The sequence below is a fragment of the Megascapheus bottae genome, chromosome 26 (assembly GCF_031878675.1).
Source record: "Megascapheus bottae isolate mThoBot1 chromosome 26, mThoBot2.hap1, whole genome shotgun sequence".
In the NCBI taxonomy this organism is placed as follows: Eukaryota; Metazoa; Chordata; class Mammalia; order Rodentia; family Geomyidae; genus Megascapheus; species Megascapheus bottae.
The window spans coordinates 5,935,003-5,954,832 of NC_143534.1; the positions used below are offsets into that span (position 1 = coordinate 5,935,003).

At 37.8% G+C, this 19,830-nt stretch overlaps 1 protein-coding gene across 1 annotated transcript; it reads right to left on the reverse strand.

The window, feature by feature from the left end:
* Positions 1-6,035: 6,035 nt before the first annotated feature.
* On the reverse strand, positions 6,036-18,011 carry LOC150045872 (aldo-keto reductase family 1 member C13-like). The gene is made up of 9 exons (XM_090318819.1): positions 17,897-18,011; positions 15,282-15,449; positions 14,197-14,313; positions 13,258-13,335; positions 12,630-12,752; positions 10,096-10,205; positions 9,442-9,607; positions 6,844-6,926; positions 6,036-6,289 (listed from the first exon to the last, which is right to left on the reverse strand). Exons 1-9 carry the CDS (start codon positions 17,978-17,980, stop codon positions 6,247-6,249), a joined length of 972 nt encoding a protein of 323 aa, XP_090174945.1. The 5' UTR covers positions 17,981-18,011; the 3' UTR covers positions 6,036-6,246.
* Between the last annotated feature and the right edge of the window lie 1,819 nt (positions 18,012-19,830).

A 19,830-nucleotide genomic window follows, 5' to 3' on the forward strand; every position in this document is an offset into this window, starting at 1 on the left:
TGCTTGTTGCTCCTCTGGCTTGACAGAGACTGTTCCTTTGGTCTCACTGGGTATAAGTATTACAGGAAACTGTGATTCCTCCTGACTGCCCACTGTTTAATCAACAGCATGAAAAAGCAGACCTAAAGCTGTTGTCTATTTACAAAGAGAACTAAAACCAGCTCCCATATTTGTTATAATAAACTACTATACAGTGACACAGAAGCTATAGATTTTAAGTATTTTTGTTCTCTTTAGAATCTTCCATGTATTATAGTGAGTTACTGTAATACATTAATGGGATAATTTCTGAAATTTTGTTGGTCTGTAATCCTTCAGATTCATCCTTTCTTCTTATTAATATTTTCTGAAATCATAAAGACCCTTGGAAATGGTATATTATTTAAAATAATGAAAGCATCATTCAAAGAGCAATAAAGAAAGGTCACTAAACATGTCTTTAGTTTGGGTTCTTTAACCAGAATTTTTAGAAAAATGAATAAAGCCAAGCACCAGTGGGGTTTGGGTTTTTTTTTTTTTGCTTTTTTTATTTTGTTTTGGGGGTTTGGGAGAGGGGTTCTTTTTTTGTTTTGTTTTGTTTTGTTTTTCCTGGACAGCCTTCACTGTACTCAGCCAGGGGAAATTTTTGCATTTCAGTCAAATTCTGCTTTAAACTCCTAGATCTGTAATGCCTTCCATGACGTATTTCCATCCACTTGTCTGGTGACAACTCTGCAACATTACTTCTTTTTCTCCATTCCAAGGGACCCACAGGTTAAGGTCCAGGGCACTCAACTATAGACTCAGACATATTGACTCAGGTCTCAGTAGACTATGGAAAATTGGTCTGATGATAAGCTTAAAGATCCACACAGAAAACATTCATATTACCAGAAAAACAATGGCAGGCAGTGCCAACATTCAAAAATGAGCACCAAGTAAAGTCAGGGAATATAATAATCCAAGTTTGTATTTCATGGGACGAGATTGTGCAAAACACTATACCACAAAACAAAACATGAATGTATGTCCTGGAAGGTAGCCCGACAAGGTTCTTGGGGGTCATCTTTAACAAATGGCTCATTCTAGTCTTTGCATTATAGTCTTCCTCACTTAAGGTCTTCAGCATCAGATAAATGAGGATTTACTCCCAAGATCACCATTGTAAGGTATGTGATTGACTGTGACCAAAGTATCTGACCTTTGTAGGACTTACTTTTTTTTTTTTGCCAGTTCTAGGGCTTGAACTCAGGGGCTGAGTGCTGTCCCGTGCTTTCTTCAACGTCAACACTCTCCACATGAGTCAAGCACCACTTCCAGCTTTTTCTCTGTATGGGGGACCAAGGACTAGAACCTGGGGCTTCATATATGCTAGGCAAGCACTTTGCCACTAGGCCACACTCCCAGTCCTATCATTGCATTTCTTATAATTCTAAGTAGATTATAAAGTCATTGAAGACAAGAAATATAGGTAGGCAGTTCATGCTGTAAATATTTAATACATTACTTTCTGAGTTTTGATGCAAACAAAATTAAAATTATTATATTTAAATTTATCATGAAAGTAACTCATCTCCTAGTTTTGTTGCAAACAAACCTAATATAATATTTATTATTATATCTAAATTTATTTGAAAGGAATCCATTTCTTTGTCTTCATGCCTCTGCATGCTTCCTAAGAATTTTAAAATGTTATTTTTAATCCACTGTAGGTTGACTCTGCGCAGATATAAAGCACTAACACATTGTTTGGAGAACAGCAAGTTTATGCTTAAAATGGATTAGAATTGTCCATATCACTTTTGTCTTTTATGAAAAGAGCCAACTAAGAATGCTATGTAAACAATTCCAAAAAGGTAGAATGTGTGATTATTATATTAATAAATACATTTTAAATACAATTAAGGGCTGTTAATATGTTAATTAAAAAGTCAGAAAATACCAGTATTGTCAAATGCTGACATATAGACATGTCAAATATGAGACAAAAAGGGCAAGATTGTGATAGTAAGTGGTCATTTTCCTAAAAAATTCAATTTTAGATAAACAATTACAAAGACCTATATCTGCCTTTAGACATCGATAAATGAATGCTATTAATTTTTTAAAGTTTTGCACTCTAGGAAAAGCATTCACTTACAAAAGAAGAAATCTTTGCCCTTAACCATTGGAACAGAATAGAAATTTGTGGCAGAATTCAAACATTCAAAAACTCTGACTCCAACTGTGTTTTCTCAGTGCTGTGAACCTCACATGCTCTTATTTGTTATTTACACATCAAGAAACTTGGCTTCTTCCATCTGTGAAACCTAAATTTGGACTTTGGTAGTTGCAACTTTTTCTGGGTATTCCTTCTGAACTTTGACACTGTCTCTACTTTCAGCAGAGAGCTTAATATTTTCTGTATTTAGATTTAGTCCCATCCTTAAACTTAAAATCAGAGAGTAAGTGATATTAGATAACAGTGGAAATAAAATATTTCAGCAGTAAATAAGCATCTTTAGGACACAAGGAGGTTATTTAATCAAAAGTTTCTCATAGTCTATAGTGGTAAATTCTGAAGAGGTTTTCTATGTTTAGATTTTTAGAATTCATTCAGTCAGTGTTTCGTGGAGGGAAATTTGACAATGTCCAGAAAGGATACAAGTTAATAAGTTAGCTAAGGAAGCTGATCAACTTCGTTGAAGATTTAGCACAAGCCTGATTCTTCTTTATCACAAGCTTTACAAATTGCTGCAGTATTACTATTCATGTCAATATACTTACTATAGAAAAATAGCTGGGGGCTCTGGAGTGTGTCCTCGTGGTAGAGTGCTTGTCTAGCATGTACGAAGCCCTGGGTTTGATTCCTCAGTGCCACATACACAGAAATAGGCAGAAGTGGTGCTGTGGCTCAAGTGGTAGAGTACTGGCCTTGAAAAAGCTCAAGGACCAGTGCCCAGGCCCTGAGTTCAAGCCCCAGGACTGGAAAAAAAAAGAAAGAAAATGTGCTGGCATCAGTAACCAGTGTTTTTCAGAGAGCTAAGCACTAGAATGAATTACTTTCACCATGAATTCTACAAAATAATAGAATGAATTTCAGTCATACTATTAGTTGTTCAGACCTATAAACCTAGCTGCCCAGGAGAGTGATATCAGAGGAACGAGGTTCAAAACAAGCTGAGGCATAAAAGTCCAGGAATTCTGTCTCCAAATAACTAGGAAAACTCCACGAGAGATCTGGTTCAAGTGGTATACCAAATGAGACACCCTGAGTTTAAGCCCTAGAACCCGAAAAAAGAAACGGAGAGGAAGTCAGGGAAAGGGAGGAGTAAAGAAGGGGAGGAGAACGAAAAGGGAAGGATGGAAATGGAGAAGAGGGAAGATTAATGAGTTTCAGTTACAACTGAACTCTTCCAATAAAGAGCAGAAGAGGGTACAACTCCTAATTCAAGCTTAGTCCAAGACTACCCTGATAGCAAAGCCAAATAGATACAGAAAGAATAAAAATTATACAGTATTCAACCCGTTCAATAAAAGACAGGACGATAGCCAAGATTTACTCTAACAAAAGCAAATACTGAAGTTAACAGACTTCTCTCATTGAATTTTGTGTGCATCTAAGTGTTCAGAAGTTTTGAAAGCCTTTGACTCTTGTGTTGAGAGCTGGGTGCTTCTGTGAATGTAAGAGCTGGCCAAATGTTTGAGCAATATTAAAATAGAAAAATCTGGTAGAACAGGCAATGCTGGAAAAAAAAAAGACCTCAGTTCTATCTATCTTCTGATCATGGTCTCTATTTCACATGTTGGGAAAACTGTTGACCATTGTTTCAAACATTTTTTCCAATGAAACCAAATTTTTAAAAATTTCCCCTATGGGAAATCAAGGTAAGTGGAGGGGGGGGGGGAATGGGGACCATGTCATGAGAAAGGGTATCAATGTTTGTGAAGTTATGCACCTTCTATCTGGTGAATATAATGTAACCCTTCTATTAATCACAATAAAAATTATTTAATAATAAAAATTCCCCTATGGAACACAAAGATATGGCAAATAATCTTCGAGGTACCTAAAAATGTTACCATGCATAAAGGCTTGCATTTAATATTAGCAGGCTCTATAGTGTTACAATGTATCCTTGGCTAAGAGGACAAAGCTGTTATCAATATGTTAGGGATAACCATTAATGGTTTTGGCCAAACAAGATGAGTTCAGAGCACCTGAGTATAATTACGCTGCTTTGAAGAAACAAATTGTTAGCTGTTGCTGCCCCCTCCCGGCCAGAGCCTATCATGTTGTCTTATCATTTTCCACTGGTTGTTTATGTTGCTTTGACACATAGTTCTCTGTTTACCAGTAACTGTATTTTTGATAACTATCCAGTGACAAGTAGATTTCTTTTTTTTTTTGCTCAAGGCCTGAGCGCTGTCCTTGGACTTTCTCAAGGCTAGAGCTCTCCCACTTGAGCCACAGCACCATTTCTGGCTATTTCTGTGTATATGGTACCGAGGAATTGAACCCGAGTCTTCGTGCATGCTAGGCAAGCACTCTACCACTAGGCCAAACTTCCTGCCCATAGATTTTAGCATCTTGTAGTAAGATTTCTATGACTAACAGTTGCTAATTTTAGGATTTGGTTACATGTTCTGCCATTTTTATTACATTGGAATTAGAATGACCATTTTCTCTGAATGTTCCAGTCCATTTTGAGTATTTGCTAAACTTCCTCATATGATATATTATGCAATCAATCAATTCCTTTCTTTTTTCTTTTTTTTACTTCGGTCATGGATCTTGAATTCTGGCCCTGGGTGTTGTCCGTGCACTCTTCAGCTCAAAAGTAGCACTCTACCTCTTGAGTCACAGCACCACTTCTGGTTTTCTGGTGGTTAATTGGAGATAAGAGTCTTATGGACTTTTGTGCCCTGACTGGCTTTGAACCATGATCCTCAGATCTCAGCCTCCTGAGTAGCTAGAATTACAAGCGTGAGCCACTGTGTCCGGCCCTCAATTCCATTTTGTAAGTGCATCCTAATTGTCAAAAATTCTTCCATGCACCACAAAGTAAAGCAAATTAGGTCTAGTTTTTTTTTTCTTACAAACAGAGCTATACATGACTCCCAGTCTACAGTGCTTGTGGGGCGTGTGTGTGTGTGTGTGTGTGTGTGTGTGTGTGTGTGTGTGTGTGTGTGTGTATGCACCATTACTAGGACTTTTAACTCAAGCCCTCCTGTTACCACTTCATTGTCTGTTGCAGATGTTTTTATGATTTGAGCCATGTCTCCACTTCTATCTTTTTTGCTGGTTAATTAGTGATAAGAGTTTCAAGGGCTGGCTTCACATCTTTCAAATCTGAGCCTCCTGATTAGCTAGAATTATAGGTGTGAGCCACCCACATCCAGCTCAGCATATATTGAAGGAAACATGTGAAAAGCTCTCTTTTGTCTTTCTTTCGACTTCAGGATGAAATGATGTAGAAACCATTTGGTGCAGTAGATTTCCCAAGCAGAGATATATTTGGCTCCCTCCTGCTTCCCTGGCATCTCAGCTCACTCCTTATTATTGGCTGGTCTTGATCATCCGTAGTCTAGGTGGATCCACTTCACTAGAGTTCAGCTCTTCCACAGAAATAGCTTTGCTCTCCAGCTTCCAGAAGCTGCAACATGGAGCTGCCTTAAGACCGTCAATCATCCTTGCACCTTCACCTTCAACGCTAAGAACCTTGAACTAAACGTCGTATGCTGGAGGAACATTGACTGTTAATGTCCCGCTATCTGCCATTGCTCTGAAGCCTGAGACCTGGACTTTTCCCACATCTCTAATGTGCACAGGATAATCATGAATAGCCAAACATGATGATGTTTGCCTACAAGCCTAGCACTCAGCTGGGGAGGCAGGAAGATCACAAGTTCAAGGCCAACCAGGCTATATCCCATGACTCACCCTGAAAGAAAACAAAACGAACTAACCATATTAGAACCTTCTAACCTCCGCCTTCAGACTTCTAGCAGAACCTGTATCATAATGAAATGATACGAAACGCAATATGCAAGAAATAGAGAAGGGGCAAAAAAGATCTTGAAGGAAACAATTTTACTCTTATTTCAAAAAGTGATGAAATTGAAAAGCCTTCTCTTCCAGCCTGGGGGACTCAGTTTCAGCTGAGCATAAGCACTAATTAGCATGAATGGAATGGAGTCAATGAATCCAAAGGGCAGAGCCTCAAGGCCTCCCACACCCCTCTGCACACAGGAGCTTCAGGCAGAAGACATCACCCAGGCCTCATTTCAGTATTCATCAGAAAATGGATAATTAGGGTGACCAAGAAGGCTGCAAAGAGAAAGAATGCACATCATCAGTTCTAGGATCCATTTCTACAGAAATTAAATATATGATATCAGCAAAGATCCCATTCAGTTAAAAATTATCTAGGCTATAATAATAAAAACATTAGCAGTGCTAATATAGTACCCATTTTTGAGTAGTTATTCTAGATTCACTAACCCCCATTGAAATAATATCCCATTTGTCCTTATCATGAATTGAGAATGCTTGAAACCAAAGGGGGGCGTGTCACGAATGACATGCCCATTGCCACATTCCTTGACCACAGGCCAAGAAAGAAGACAGTTTTGATGACTGCATATTTCCATCAATGCTGGAGACAGCATTCACTTGCTTTCATTTCGTCTTCTCATAAATTTCATTGTTATCTGCATTGACAAATTACTAGTTCAGAAACTCAAAAACAAAAAAATGCTCCATTGACTACCACACTGGGAGTTATTGGAGAGGCAAATGCAGTATTTGGCTTCTGAAAGGGAAAGAAGAGACTTGAACCCAAAGTAAGTTGAAGCTTAATATAAAGTGATGCAGTTGCTTACAATTCAGCAGGAAGATATCTTAAGTTTCTGTTCAGGCCATCTAGGACTTTTATGTCCTCTGAAGATAACTGGAATCCAAAAACCTATAATACAAGCAGAAGCATTTTAAAATACTTAGCTGCTACATTGACCAATTTTGAATATGCAAATAAATCAGGTTTAATAGCCAGCATTTAAAACGTTGGACAAGTTTTTTAAAGCCATATGTTTATTGAAACAAATGACAAGGTTTTATATACAAATAAAGACTGGAGAAGTAGCTGACCAAGAAACGCTACCGATTTTATTGAAAGATTCTGGCTTCATAGAAGCTACAAGTAGCAAGCTTTGAAATTATACAATTCAAATATTTTCATGGTTACAATTAGATTTCGATATCAGTCAATGGACAAAAATCTTTTCAACAAAATTTAAATTAGGTATTGCTCAAATGCTAATTATATCACTTTAAAAAAGATAAAAGATGGACTGGGAGTTTGGCCTAGTAGTAGCGTGCTTGCCTAGCATCCTCGAAGACCAAGGTTCAATTCCTCGGTACCACATACATAGAAAAAAAGCTTGAAGTGGTGCTGAGGCTCAAGTGGTAGAGCTCTAGCCTTGAGAAAGTCCAAGGACAGTGCTCAGGCTCTGAGCTCAAGCCCAGGACTGGCAAAAAAAAAAAAGATAAAAGAGCTGGCATGAAGACAATCTTTCCCCTAAATTTGGAACACTTAAAGAACAAAACAAATTTCACTTATTGCTAAATGTTGTGGTGGTAGCAGTAGTGATGGTGGTGTATCTGTGTGTGAGTGTGTAAGCGACAGAGGGAGAGAGAGGGTCAGACACTGAGAGAAACAGAGAGACAGAAAAATAAGCTCTGAAATTACATTAGATTGACTAATATTTCCAAAAACTATCAAAAACTTAGGTTTTAGAGCACTAATGAACATTCTGGGAAGTTATTCTAACTGTAACAGAGCAGTCTGTCAAGGATGGTTAAGACATTCTTTAGTAACACAAAGGAAGACTTGGGAAAACATGTTACCATATGTTACAGCAAGACTGAAGTTCTGGCACTGCTAAGGTAATAGGGGAGAGGAAATGAGACATTTGAGGTAGGAAAGAAGACACAAATGTTATAACGTTCACTCTGAACATTTGATTACCATTTTAAATCATGTATGTGTAGTTAGAACTTTATTTCACATTGATTAAAATACTACAGTTGAATTAGAGAAAAAATGTATTCTTTTAGTGAGACAATAAAGTGAAATATTACTATTATTATGTTTCCAAAGTAGAAAACACTTGACACTAACCAGAGACAAAACAAAGGCCTAAATAGTACAATGAGAGAGAAATTTTGTACATGAGACACAACAAAGCCAGCATACAAACACAAAGAGAATGTTAGAGGGGAAACTTTGATACATTGGGACTTCAGAGAAACAGCTCATCCTGAGAACATATGAATGCAAATTAGTTATTAAAATGCCTTCCTATAATCATACTTCCAAGTCTTCATACCTTTAGTTGACTGATTTTCAACTCCTTCTTGTAGAAGATGTTTGTATTTCCCCATCACATGAATCTAACTAACTTAGCAGCATCTAGAAAAAGCAATGATGCACCATTTCTGAGCCTGGGCATGAAAGCCATGCAGGTAGAAACACATTGGCTTGGCTTATGACTGTGTGAATATAAAAACCCTGCACTAGTATGGGGAAATTGATATGGAGCTGATGGATCCAGGAAATAGCCCAATCCGTATCACAGAACAGAATAGTCTGATTTTCCTTAAAATATCTGACAGGTTTTGACATTAGTGCAAACTCGGTTTAGACAGAAAAGCTTGTACTGTATTTAGGCTAAACTAAGAGCAAGAGTTCTAACAATAGGACTTTTCATTATTTTTATCAGTCATAGGGCTTGAACTCACGACCTGGGTATGTTCCTGAACTGTTTAGCTCAAGGTGAGTGCTCTACCACTTTAAGCCACAGGGCCACTTCCACCTTTCTGGTGATTAATTGGAGATGAGAGTCTCATGTACTTTCCTACCTAGACTGGCTTTTAACCAAGATCAGTCCTCAGATCTTAGCCTCCTGACTAGCTAGGCTTACACGTATGAGCCACTGGTGACAGGCTAAACAGTAGGATCTTGAGCTAAATAAATGCTCTACTGTGGATGATTTGTCTTATAACTACTGTGGTAACAGTATCACAAAAGTGATTCACTGGAAAATGAAAGGATCCTCCACCGAGATAGATGGACAAACAGGAAAGAATTCAACAAACGAGTGGAGAAAAATTGCTGCCATTAAGAAAAAGAACTATCATATTTGACCTAGGATGGGGAAGCAGGGAGGGAAATGAGGACCAACACATGGGAAAGGGTATCAATGTCTGTGAAGTAAGGCACCTTCTACCTGGTGAATATCATGTAGCCCTTCCATCCATTACAATTAAAATATATGAAAAAAGAAAAAGGATCAATGGCACAGAATTTCCAAGAGCACTGGGAATCTCAGAGGCAGAGGAAATGCCATTTGATCCAGACATGTGCTCAGAGGATTCCTGTGAAGAAGAATCCATAGGGGCCCCAAAGCCACAGGCATTACCTGAATGTTCTCTCTGATCTCGTGTTCTTTGATACTCTGGGCCAGAACCACAACCCCACGCTGCAGCTGGTAGCGAAGGGCAATCAGGGCAGGACTTCTCTTGTACTTTGTGGCCAAGGAACTGAGAATGGGATCATTCAAGAGTACTAAGGAGCTCTGGTCCACCCTGGAAGGAGAGACACAAGTGCTGAATTCCAGAGGCTGAGTACCCAGTTTCATTAGGAGATTCCAAAATGCACTAGAGTCTCCATTTTAGACCAAGAGTAGTGGCTCAGAAAAAAAAAAGAGTACACTTAAATCCGAATTTTCCTCTGAGCCAGTTAAGAACGTACTTTACAAAGCTAAGACTAAGCCAGGCACTGGTGACTCCAGTGATCCTTGTGATACAGGAGGCTGAGACATGAAGGTCTTGGTTAGAAACCAGCCAGTCAGGAAAGTCCCTGAAATCCTTGTTCCCATTTAACCACCAGAAAACTGGAAGTGAAACTGTGGCTCAAAGTGGTAGATTGCTAGTCCTGAACAAGAGCAGCTCAGGAACAGTGCCCAGGCCATTAGTTCAAGCTCCAGGACTGGCAAAAAACAAACAAACAAAAGATTGGAGCTATCTCTTCCAGTTTGGTATAGTTGTTTAAGCAAACTGACTGCACTTGTTACCATCGTTTGTATCTCTGAGTTCCCAGAGCACCATAAGCAACCAGAACAATATCCTTCGATTTGCAGAAATCCAGCAGCTTGCGCTGGTTGAAATACGGATGGCACTCTACCTACAATATGAACAAGACAGAATGGTATCACATTACATGTAAACCCAGTGTTCACAAAAAGGAGACATCTTTAAAAAGAAATAAACAAAGCTGAATCATAAAAACACATGGAACATTAAACTTGAGTTAAAGTAACCAGGATGAAGTGAAGTTTCTGTTATGAAAATGAAATTCACATCTCTATCACTAGGTTATATTTTATTCCGGTCGTTTTCTCCAGTGAATCAGTTCTGTGGGCCATATTATCCATGCTAAACACAATTATACCTCTTGCTAACTAGGTAAGTGCTTAACCTTACAAAGACAAAGTCTAGTCAGGAGACAAACCAAAAGATTCTCTAAAACATGTGCAAGAAATTTGAATTTGGTGATTGATTTACAATATCAAATCTGGTGGACCAAAACAACAGCTTAGTAGAATTCTGCTGGGGACATTTGGTCAAAGCTGTGCATTGGAAACAGTAATGAGTAAAATCCATTCTACCAATACAGTAAATAAATATTCATGAGCTTGAGAGAATAGACCTACAGAAACAAATAGAAGGGACAAACTGCTTTTCCCTTATGAGGAAAATAATCCATTACTTTATCAGAGCATTGCTTTGAAGAGGAAGGTTAATCAAGATCTTCATCTCACAGAAATAAAAGTAGTTTATCCTGGTGAAGAGTAAAATTGTTTGCATTCTAAAATAAGTAGGCAGAGTCATTAAAATTAAATGATTTACAAACCTCAATAGTCTAATTTTCCTAATAATCACTGATGGAAACTCAAGAGTTAAGTGTAAATTTACCTTAAGATGGGCCTCTGGTGATGGATAAGTACCAAAGTAAGACTATTCAAGTATTTATACTATTGTGGCAATATGGGAAATTGTGCATTTACAAAGATCTGTGGTCAGGAATGCAGGAATAGTCAACTAAGTGATTGAAAGAAACATCTTTACTATAACAAGAATCACATGTATGGGTCTATTTGAATAATACAGCATAGTATCAACTGTCACACCTACTTGACAGAAATAAATACAAAAACTTAATATCATAAGAGGATTGGGTGACTGACTATTCCAGGTTAAGAGAGTTTAAGAAATGTGACAGAAAACAATGTGTTTAAAAAATGGAACCTGACCAAAAGGAAAAAAACTACCTGAAATATGAATACATAGTGGATTTAGATGTTGAAACAAATTTTTTTACAGATTTGGATGTAGACTCACCAACATAAATGTGGCTCCATGTGAGTTATTTTTAATACAAGATCAAGAACATGAATAGTTTAGCAAGGTATCAGCTATTCTAAATATCTCATATATTTAATGGCAAATCTAATTTTTGAATTGCATTAGCATTTTCACATTTACTGAAAAAACTGTGTCAATATATATAAAGACACAGGGATATTATTACATGCATACATACATATTTATTTATTTGCCAATCAAACCCAGAGCTTTGTGCATGCTGGGTGAGTACTCTACCACTAGACCACACATCTAACCCATCACCTTTATTTATTTATTATTTTTGCCAGTCCTTGGCTTGAGCTCAGGGCCTGAGCATTGTCCTTGGACTTTCTCAAGGCTAGTGCTCTACCACTTGAGCCTCAGCACCATTTCCGGCTTTTTTCTATGTATGTGGTACCGAGGAATCGAACCCAGGTCTTCGTGCATGCTAGGCAAGCACTCTACCACTAGGCCAAACTCACCTTTATTTTTAAATCAAAGATCCTCACTAATGAGTAGAAAGAATCAAAAAGAAAATTACCCACAGAACCAGACAGAGAAGACATATTCTTAAAAGTCTGATTTGAGGTCAGAAAATAAACAGAAGCTAAGAGGTTTTCGGACACTGCATCAGCTCTGTGTTCTCGGGTGAGTTCCTCAGAGTGCATTTCTTCTAGCTTTAGTGTCATTATAAACACATGATATGATGAGTCTAACCTGAATGACTTTCACAGACTCCATTTTCCTTTCAAGGTAGGTGTACCAACAGCCAAGTAAGCCAAGATGAAGGAAGAAACATGGAAACTTCACTTACACTTCCATATTCCATTCTATCCTAGCTTACTATCAACATGATCTTTTCAAAGGCAACCTTTGAGTTATTCCTTTTATAGAGAATCCTACAGTACCACATCTCCCCATTCTTCCTAACTCAAGTGTGTCAACAAATGCTGTCTCCTAGATATATGTCCAGCTTCTGAATCAACTAGACACTCATGTAGACGTTCTCACTTAAACTGAGACTTTTATAAGGGAGAGATAATTGAGAGACTTCCATGTCCTCTAAGACAGACACATTATTGTTAGATTCCTTACTTCCAGGCTAATATGATCAACTCAGAAGGCAAAACTAAAAACCATTACAGCAATACAGAAATAGGAAAATGAAATAAAAGATGAAGAGGAGTCTAGGGCAGCTCACCTGGTTGCAGACAGGCTTGTACTTGAGCCCTGGCTTGTTCAGGATCCTCTCCAGCTGTCTGCGGTTAAAGTTGGACACCCCGATGGACTTGACCAACCCTGCATCCTTACACTTCTCCAGGGCCTGCAGAGCCAATGGAAGTAAAGAGTCATTTGTATCGTTCATACAGCAATCTAAATGCAACTGGAGCTGTTCAAAGAAACACAGTCTGGAGCTGGGAATGTTGCTCAGTGGGAGAGCAATTGAGGTTACCTTGGCTCTGTGCCTGATCCCCCTGTATTGGGAGAAAAAAAAATCTTCATGATTATTCAGAGGAAAAACTGATAAATACAATGAGAAAAAAAGACAATAGCAGTCAGAAAAAGAATCCCTGGGTCCTTAATAGAGAATCAGAGTCATTCCTACATAAGAAGACAATTCCTGCTGCCTTTGATTCTTCTTCACTCCATTTGTCTCTATTATTTTCCATCAATACATTCATCTCCACTGCCCCAGCATAACGTCATCATAAACGTAATGAATTTCAACAGCCAATGTTATGTACCCCCTTCTCTGACATGGAAATATGCTCAAACTCTCCTCTTCAAGCTTCCTCTGTCGCCTTTCCTTCAAATACTCACTCACTTACCTCCCATATGGCACAGAGATCCACTGCATTCACTAATGACTCCCCGTTTTGATCAGTTGGAAAAAGGTCATCCCCTTGCTGTAACAAAAGCAATTACATAATGTAACTCTTCTATTAATTACAATAAAAAATATATGAAAAAAAGCAATTACATCCATCTCATTAGTTGCATTTTTTGGTACGCATCGCAATACATCTCAGTGGATCTAAGGAATTCGTCACTGAATATGCCCAAAAATGCGTAGAGTCTCACTCACCGCCCCCCATACTTTATCAAGAGGCTTGTGCTGAGTTCTACAGAGTATCTTTGGGTACATGAGTTGCTCTAGTCTCTGATATTATGTGTACCGTCATTCTACCAGTCCTAATGAAGTCTCCTAGTTCATATAGGTTACTTAGCTTATTCACAGGTTCTTCTACTGAAATGTTCATCCTTCACTGGAAAAGACCAAGAACAATAATGGATATCCACCTTGTACGCACCTTAACTATCAAGATTCTTTAGCTACCTGAACACCTTTTGTTCCAAGGGCAGATATGTGAACCAAAGATGGCTAATGTAGCCATGCAAGTCTGATTATGGAAGTTGTGGAGAAGCTACTGACCTTTCATGACCATGAAACGTGAAATGTTTCAAGGGCACATTTGCTACCAATAGACAAAGCTGAGAAAAAAGAAACTTCCAGAAGTTAACAGGGGCTGGGGAAGATTATTAAACCCAATTAGCTCTGTAATCTCTAAGTCTAGGCAACATTTGAAACTTCTATTGCAGAATACAATTAATTCTTTGATCTAATCTACCTTGAATACTTAGTAAAACATATAAATTAACTTTATGTGTGTCTGCTCAAAGCTTAACCATTTGTGGAAATTATGATGATACCCACAAAGTTAAGAATACAAACTGGTCATGAAAAGCTAATCATGTAAATTGCCTACCTTCAGAGCCACTGGATAATGAATGAGATAGAGGTCGACATAGTCCAGTTGAAGGCTTGCCAGTGTTCTTTCCAAGCTAGGTCTGACCAGCTCTGGATAAAGGCAAGTGCACCAAAGCTGCAGAAGTCAAATAAAGAAATTACGCTCAGCGAATAAGTGATCCAAAGATGGACATAGATGTCACATAAGATTGGCACATTGTGCTAGAAGATCCATTGATGTTTGAAAATATACCCTTCAGATTTGGATTTTTTTTGATTCACCTGTTAAGGTGAACATCAGTTTCTAGGAGATAATTTTTATCAAGTAATAATGATTTCAAATCTCTGAATTACTTTCCATATGTGTAATAAATTTATTATTGCTCTAAATGAACAATCAACAACTTTGTATGTATATAGCTCAGGGGACATGTATTTCAAACATTTCAATGTGTTGCACAAATCAGAACATTTTAACTGCAAATCATTTCCTGTCCAGATAATGCCAGTTCTCTGAAATTTATGTATGTTAAAGACTGATCTTCTTAATGTTAAGAAAATTTGTAGAAAGCAAACAAGGGGAGAAGGAAAGTCATAATTTGAGCACAGTTTATCTCATTTCACAACACATTCTACATAGTGGTGCTTTGTGTTGAGGTGCATAAAGTTAAATGCACTTTAATGTAGTAAATTAATATATAGTCAGTAAGTAATCATTATGCTTCTGGTTTGGGTGTGTGTGTGTGTGTGTGTGTGTGTGTGTGTGTGTGTGTGTGTGTGTCCTAGGGTTTTTCTCAAGGCTAGTGCTCTACCATTTGAACCACAGCTCTACTTCTGGTACTTTGGTTGTTCATTGGAGGCAAGAAAGTCTCCGTCTTTCCTTCCAGGGATGGCTTTGAACTGTCATCCTCTGATGTCAGCCTCTTGAACGCTAGGATTACAGGTGTGAGCCACTGACTCTTTCTCTGATTTTCATAATACATCTTCCATGGATAAAATGTGTATTAATAAGCACATTTTGCCCACTGCTGTTTCAGTTTCATAATTTTTCCTTCTCTGTTTCACACCATTCATTTGCACACGTACATGCTATAGACACACTACCTTTGAGGTGAGGAATATGTCTTCCCTCTTCACAGTGCCCTCTTCAATCTTGCTTCGAATGGCCTGTCCCACCTCCTCTTCCACTTGGTATGCATAAGCAGTGTCAATATGGCGGAAGCCGGCATCGATAGCTAACTTGGTAGCCTCTAAGACATTACTCTTTGTAACCTAGGGGAGCGACCAGAAGTAGTATTTGGAGAAACAGGTTATCACTAGATCTCAGAGACAAGAGGATAGTTGATGAGACTGAAGGGATTTGCACTGCCAATATTGTCAAACTATGTTTTTGGAAAACATTACCTGATCATTGAATTTCCATTTTCTATAATACTAAATGAAACACAAAATGTTTTGTAGGTTCTAGACCCAATGAGTTACATGTTTTAAAAGTAGACATTTACGTTTATCTTAGTTACTTTTGAAAATGGAGTAAAAAAATTAAACTCGTATCTTCTGAGTTTTTCTGGTAAATAAGAATTTTAGGTCCTAAACAAGAATTTAGGTCCTACATCTTTTACAAATCTATGTGAGCTTTGGATAATAAGTCATATAGAAGACTCCAGAACAACTCACATTTATAGATTGTCTGGAAAGACATGCCAAAATTAGCATATTGAAATAATCATATCATAATTCATATAATGAGATCACTAAGTAAACAACCCAGAGGAAAAACATGTTTGTAACTAAAATGTAAAAGAAATAAATGGTGTGAGCTTCTGTGATTCCTCTCCAGTGAGATAGGCTGAATTCTCTAGTAACTGACCCTTCATAAAAATGCAAACTCTGTCTATAATGAAAGCCAATAGCGCTTTTTCCAAGATTTTCATGTTACCATGGAGTCCTCTGCTAGAACCCACCATATACAGACTCTCAAAATAAGATCAAATACAAAAATACACCCTTGTTTTTTATATAAGATGTTTAGGGACATCCATCTTTTTTTAATCTCTAAATACCTATTGACAAGTCAAAGATCCAGGATGCCAGCCAAGGCTAGATTGGTCAATGAAACTTGAACAGAGAGTAATGCATTATAGAACAGTTTTTAATGCATCCATTTCTTTTTGTTGTTTTTGGTGGTGGTGGTGGTCATTCTGGGGCCTGAAAGCTGGGCCTGGGCACTGTCCCTGAGCTCTTCAGTGCAAGATTCTTCTTTTTGACAGATTAAATGTTGATGAAAAAATGTATTCTCAAAGGACATAGATTTACAATTAGGAGTGAATCTTGAAAATCAAAGATCCTTTAAGGGGCTATGTTTTTTTTTTTTACTGCCAAGTGTGAGTGTTTGAATGTTCACTTGTAAAGAGTAAATAAAGAAAAACAAAGTAATCTTTCTTGCTTTTTTGAGAATTTGAGGTTTCCTTACTCTGTGAAATAAAAGTGAATGAGATACTGACGCATAGAGGCTAGTTTTAATACCAGCATTTCTTTCCTGAACATAAAAGCACTCAGGGAATTACCACGACAATACCATGTTGGAATACTTCCTCTTCCTAATCTTCTCACTACCTGACTTTGCAAAATTTAATAATATGTGGTCACAACATATAAGCTCAAACTACGAGGAACTTGTCCATGATTAGGCAAGTAAAGAGTACGCCAAAATGTAGAGATGACTTCTGTCCATGTTGGTTATGTCATTCTTGAGGAGCATCTGTTCTTCACTTAAAAGGACCAATAACATGCATACCACTATTAGATTCTAGTTTTGCCTATCGTGACATTGAATCTTATATTCAGGTATAAGTGCTACAATAGAGAACAGTTAAAGGATCTTGAGAAGGGAAAGGGAGGGAACTCAGCATCCACAGACAAGGAACAAGAGAAATCTTCACTGCCCTGTTTTCATCTTGTTAAACCAAATGAAAGCCTTCTGTAATCCTGTCATCCTATGACACTGTCAGGACTGCTTACTCCGTAGAGGATAGCCAGGGGCTTTGGGGCTTGCAGTCCTGGGAATCACCATTTCACTCCCAAGCAGTCCTTTCAAAGTAATCTCATTGAGATATTTCCTAGGAAACTCCAAAAACAATCATATTTTTTATCATACTCATTTGTGTCTAGTGTTTAAAAGTTCTTTAAACCTTGAAAATTTCAAGTGCAGTAATAGAACTCTGAACTCAGTCTCATGCTCACTTTTTATTCTCCTGAAATTGTAAAGTCTCTCTGCCTGATAAATCTTGGTATGTATAATTCCTCCCATTGTCCAACTTCTCCTAAGTTTTGTTTTTGTTTTTCTTTTCTTTTTGTGGTAAGTCTGGAATTCAGGGACTGAGCACTGTCCCTGAGATTTTCCTATGAAGGCTAGTGTTCTACCACTTTTTTTCTGGTGGTTAATTACAGATTTGAGTCTCATAGCCTCTCCTGCCCAGGCTAGCTTTTCACTGCCACCCTCAGATATCTGCTCCCCGAGTAGCTAGGACGACAGGCCACCAGCACCCAGCCGCAGTCGTTTCCTTAGCATTACATCTTCTCCTTTCTACACGGCATGGCTCTATCCTGGAAGACTCAAGAACCACTCACACAAGGCGGGGCTAAGTCCACAGCCCAGTTCAATGTCCAATCATTCTAGGGGTCTTTCCTTTTCAGCAATCCACCATATGATAACTTACCCCTTCACTCATGCAGGTCCCAAACCCCAAAGTGGGGATCAAGTGGCCATCATTTAATTTCACACAATGATCGTTGCAACTCATGGCTGGTCAGTTGTCTGACAAAGAAGGTGCTGTGTCTTCTGCGGCCTGCACAGGACACTGAGTGACTTATAGCCATATCCCTGACTAATGATTAACCAGTGTAGTAGTTCAACAGTCCTACTGGTAGTCTAAAAATTAACTAAGGGGAGAGATAATGTGTCACATATATGAAGGGAATTAGAATCACTGTATTTTTATGAAGGTTTATCTTATTATTGTATTGTACTTTGTACATTGAATTGTACTTAGTAAAATGGGTTCCTCATATCATTTCCATTCATGCATACAATGAACTTCAATAATACTAATGGCACATATTACTAGCGCCATCTGGACCCTACCTATGATAGCAGATGTATCCTTTCTGCAGTGACCTGGGGCTACTCTTCATGAGCTCTTGAGCCTCTGCACTTCTACCAGGATATTTGGCTATGACTTTCCTTCATCTCTAAGTTGACTCCTGGCTATATAGTATGTGATTTGTCATGTTTATAATCCCTGCTCGATGCAAACTCCACAACTGGACAACTTGAAGGACTCTTCCCCTCCATAGATCCCACTGTGCCTTTCGGTTAGTTCCCCACAGCACTGGCGGAGGCAATGACACCAATCTAGGTTTCTCAAATATCTGGATTGCATCCTATGCCTTAGTAGAAAGAACTTTTGAATTTCTTCTAATTTTCATTCAGTCTATGTGAGACTAAAATGCATGTTTTTTTCATAAAATCCTTTAACTTATAAACTTAGAAGAGATGACTAATGGGAGACGTAATTGTCCAGGGTCCCCTGTGGAAAATGTGGGGAGAACAGGTGACATTGACCAAGATGGACTGTACTTAAGAACGGACTTATGTAGGTCATGATCTTCTTGAATATTATCCATAAAAGAAATTAAAGTATCTTTTTATTGCATTTTATTGTCAGGATCAGGTATAGAGGGGTTACAGTTACATTCATCAGGTGATAGGTACATTATTTCTCAAAACTTGATACCCCTTCTCATGTTTTTCACCCTATCCCTCTCCTGACCCCCTCCTAGTCATCTTGTTTTCCCCCTCTCCTTCTCTATTTCAAATAAACCAATAAGTGTGTATATAGTATACCAGTATACCAATCCAGATACAGTAACCTCATGAGACTGATTAATCATAAGTAGAAAAAAGGAAAAGAGAGAAAGGAATGACTTTACATAGTACATTATGAACAGCAATCACAAAGATAAACCTCTTGTTTCATTTACCTAGACTTCAGTTCATTTAATCTCATCCTATATAACATATGTACCAGCTTTTGAGCTACTGTGACCCTCTGTTAGGGAATCTAAGATGTGTACTAATTATTAAAAATGAGGGAAACCATGGAGCCTGTGTTCCTTTGGGTCTGGTTTACTTCTCTTAATATAATTTTCTTCCAAGTCTTTCCATTTCCTTACAGATGGGGTAATGTCATTCTTTCTGATGGTAGCATAGAATTCCATTGTGTATAAGTACATCCATTTGTTGATCCATTTGTCTACTGAGGGGCATCTGAACTGATTCCATATTTTAGCTATGGTAAATATTGTTGCAATGAACATTGTTGTGCTAGCTTAAAATATCTTAAATATTAAATTTTGGAATGGGTGGCTAAAGGTTTATAGAATATTTGCTGAGATTCACATTGGAATTGGTCAATTATTTTTAGTGAAGTATTTTGAAGAAGGATATTATGAAGTGAGTATAACATAATAGTTAAAAATAATGAATGTTTTAGACAATGATGTAATGTCATGCTATATGTATTCTAAATAATCATGAATGAAAACTTAAATTTAATCCTTTTTGAAAAATAAGACTGCATGATTATTGAAT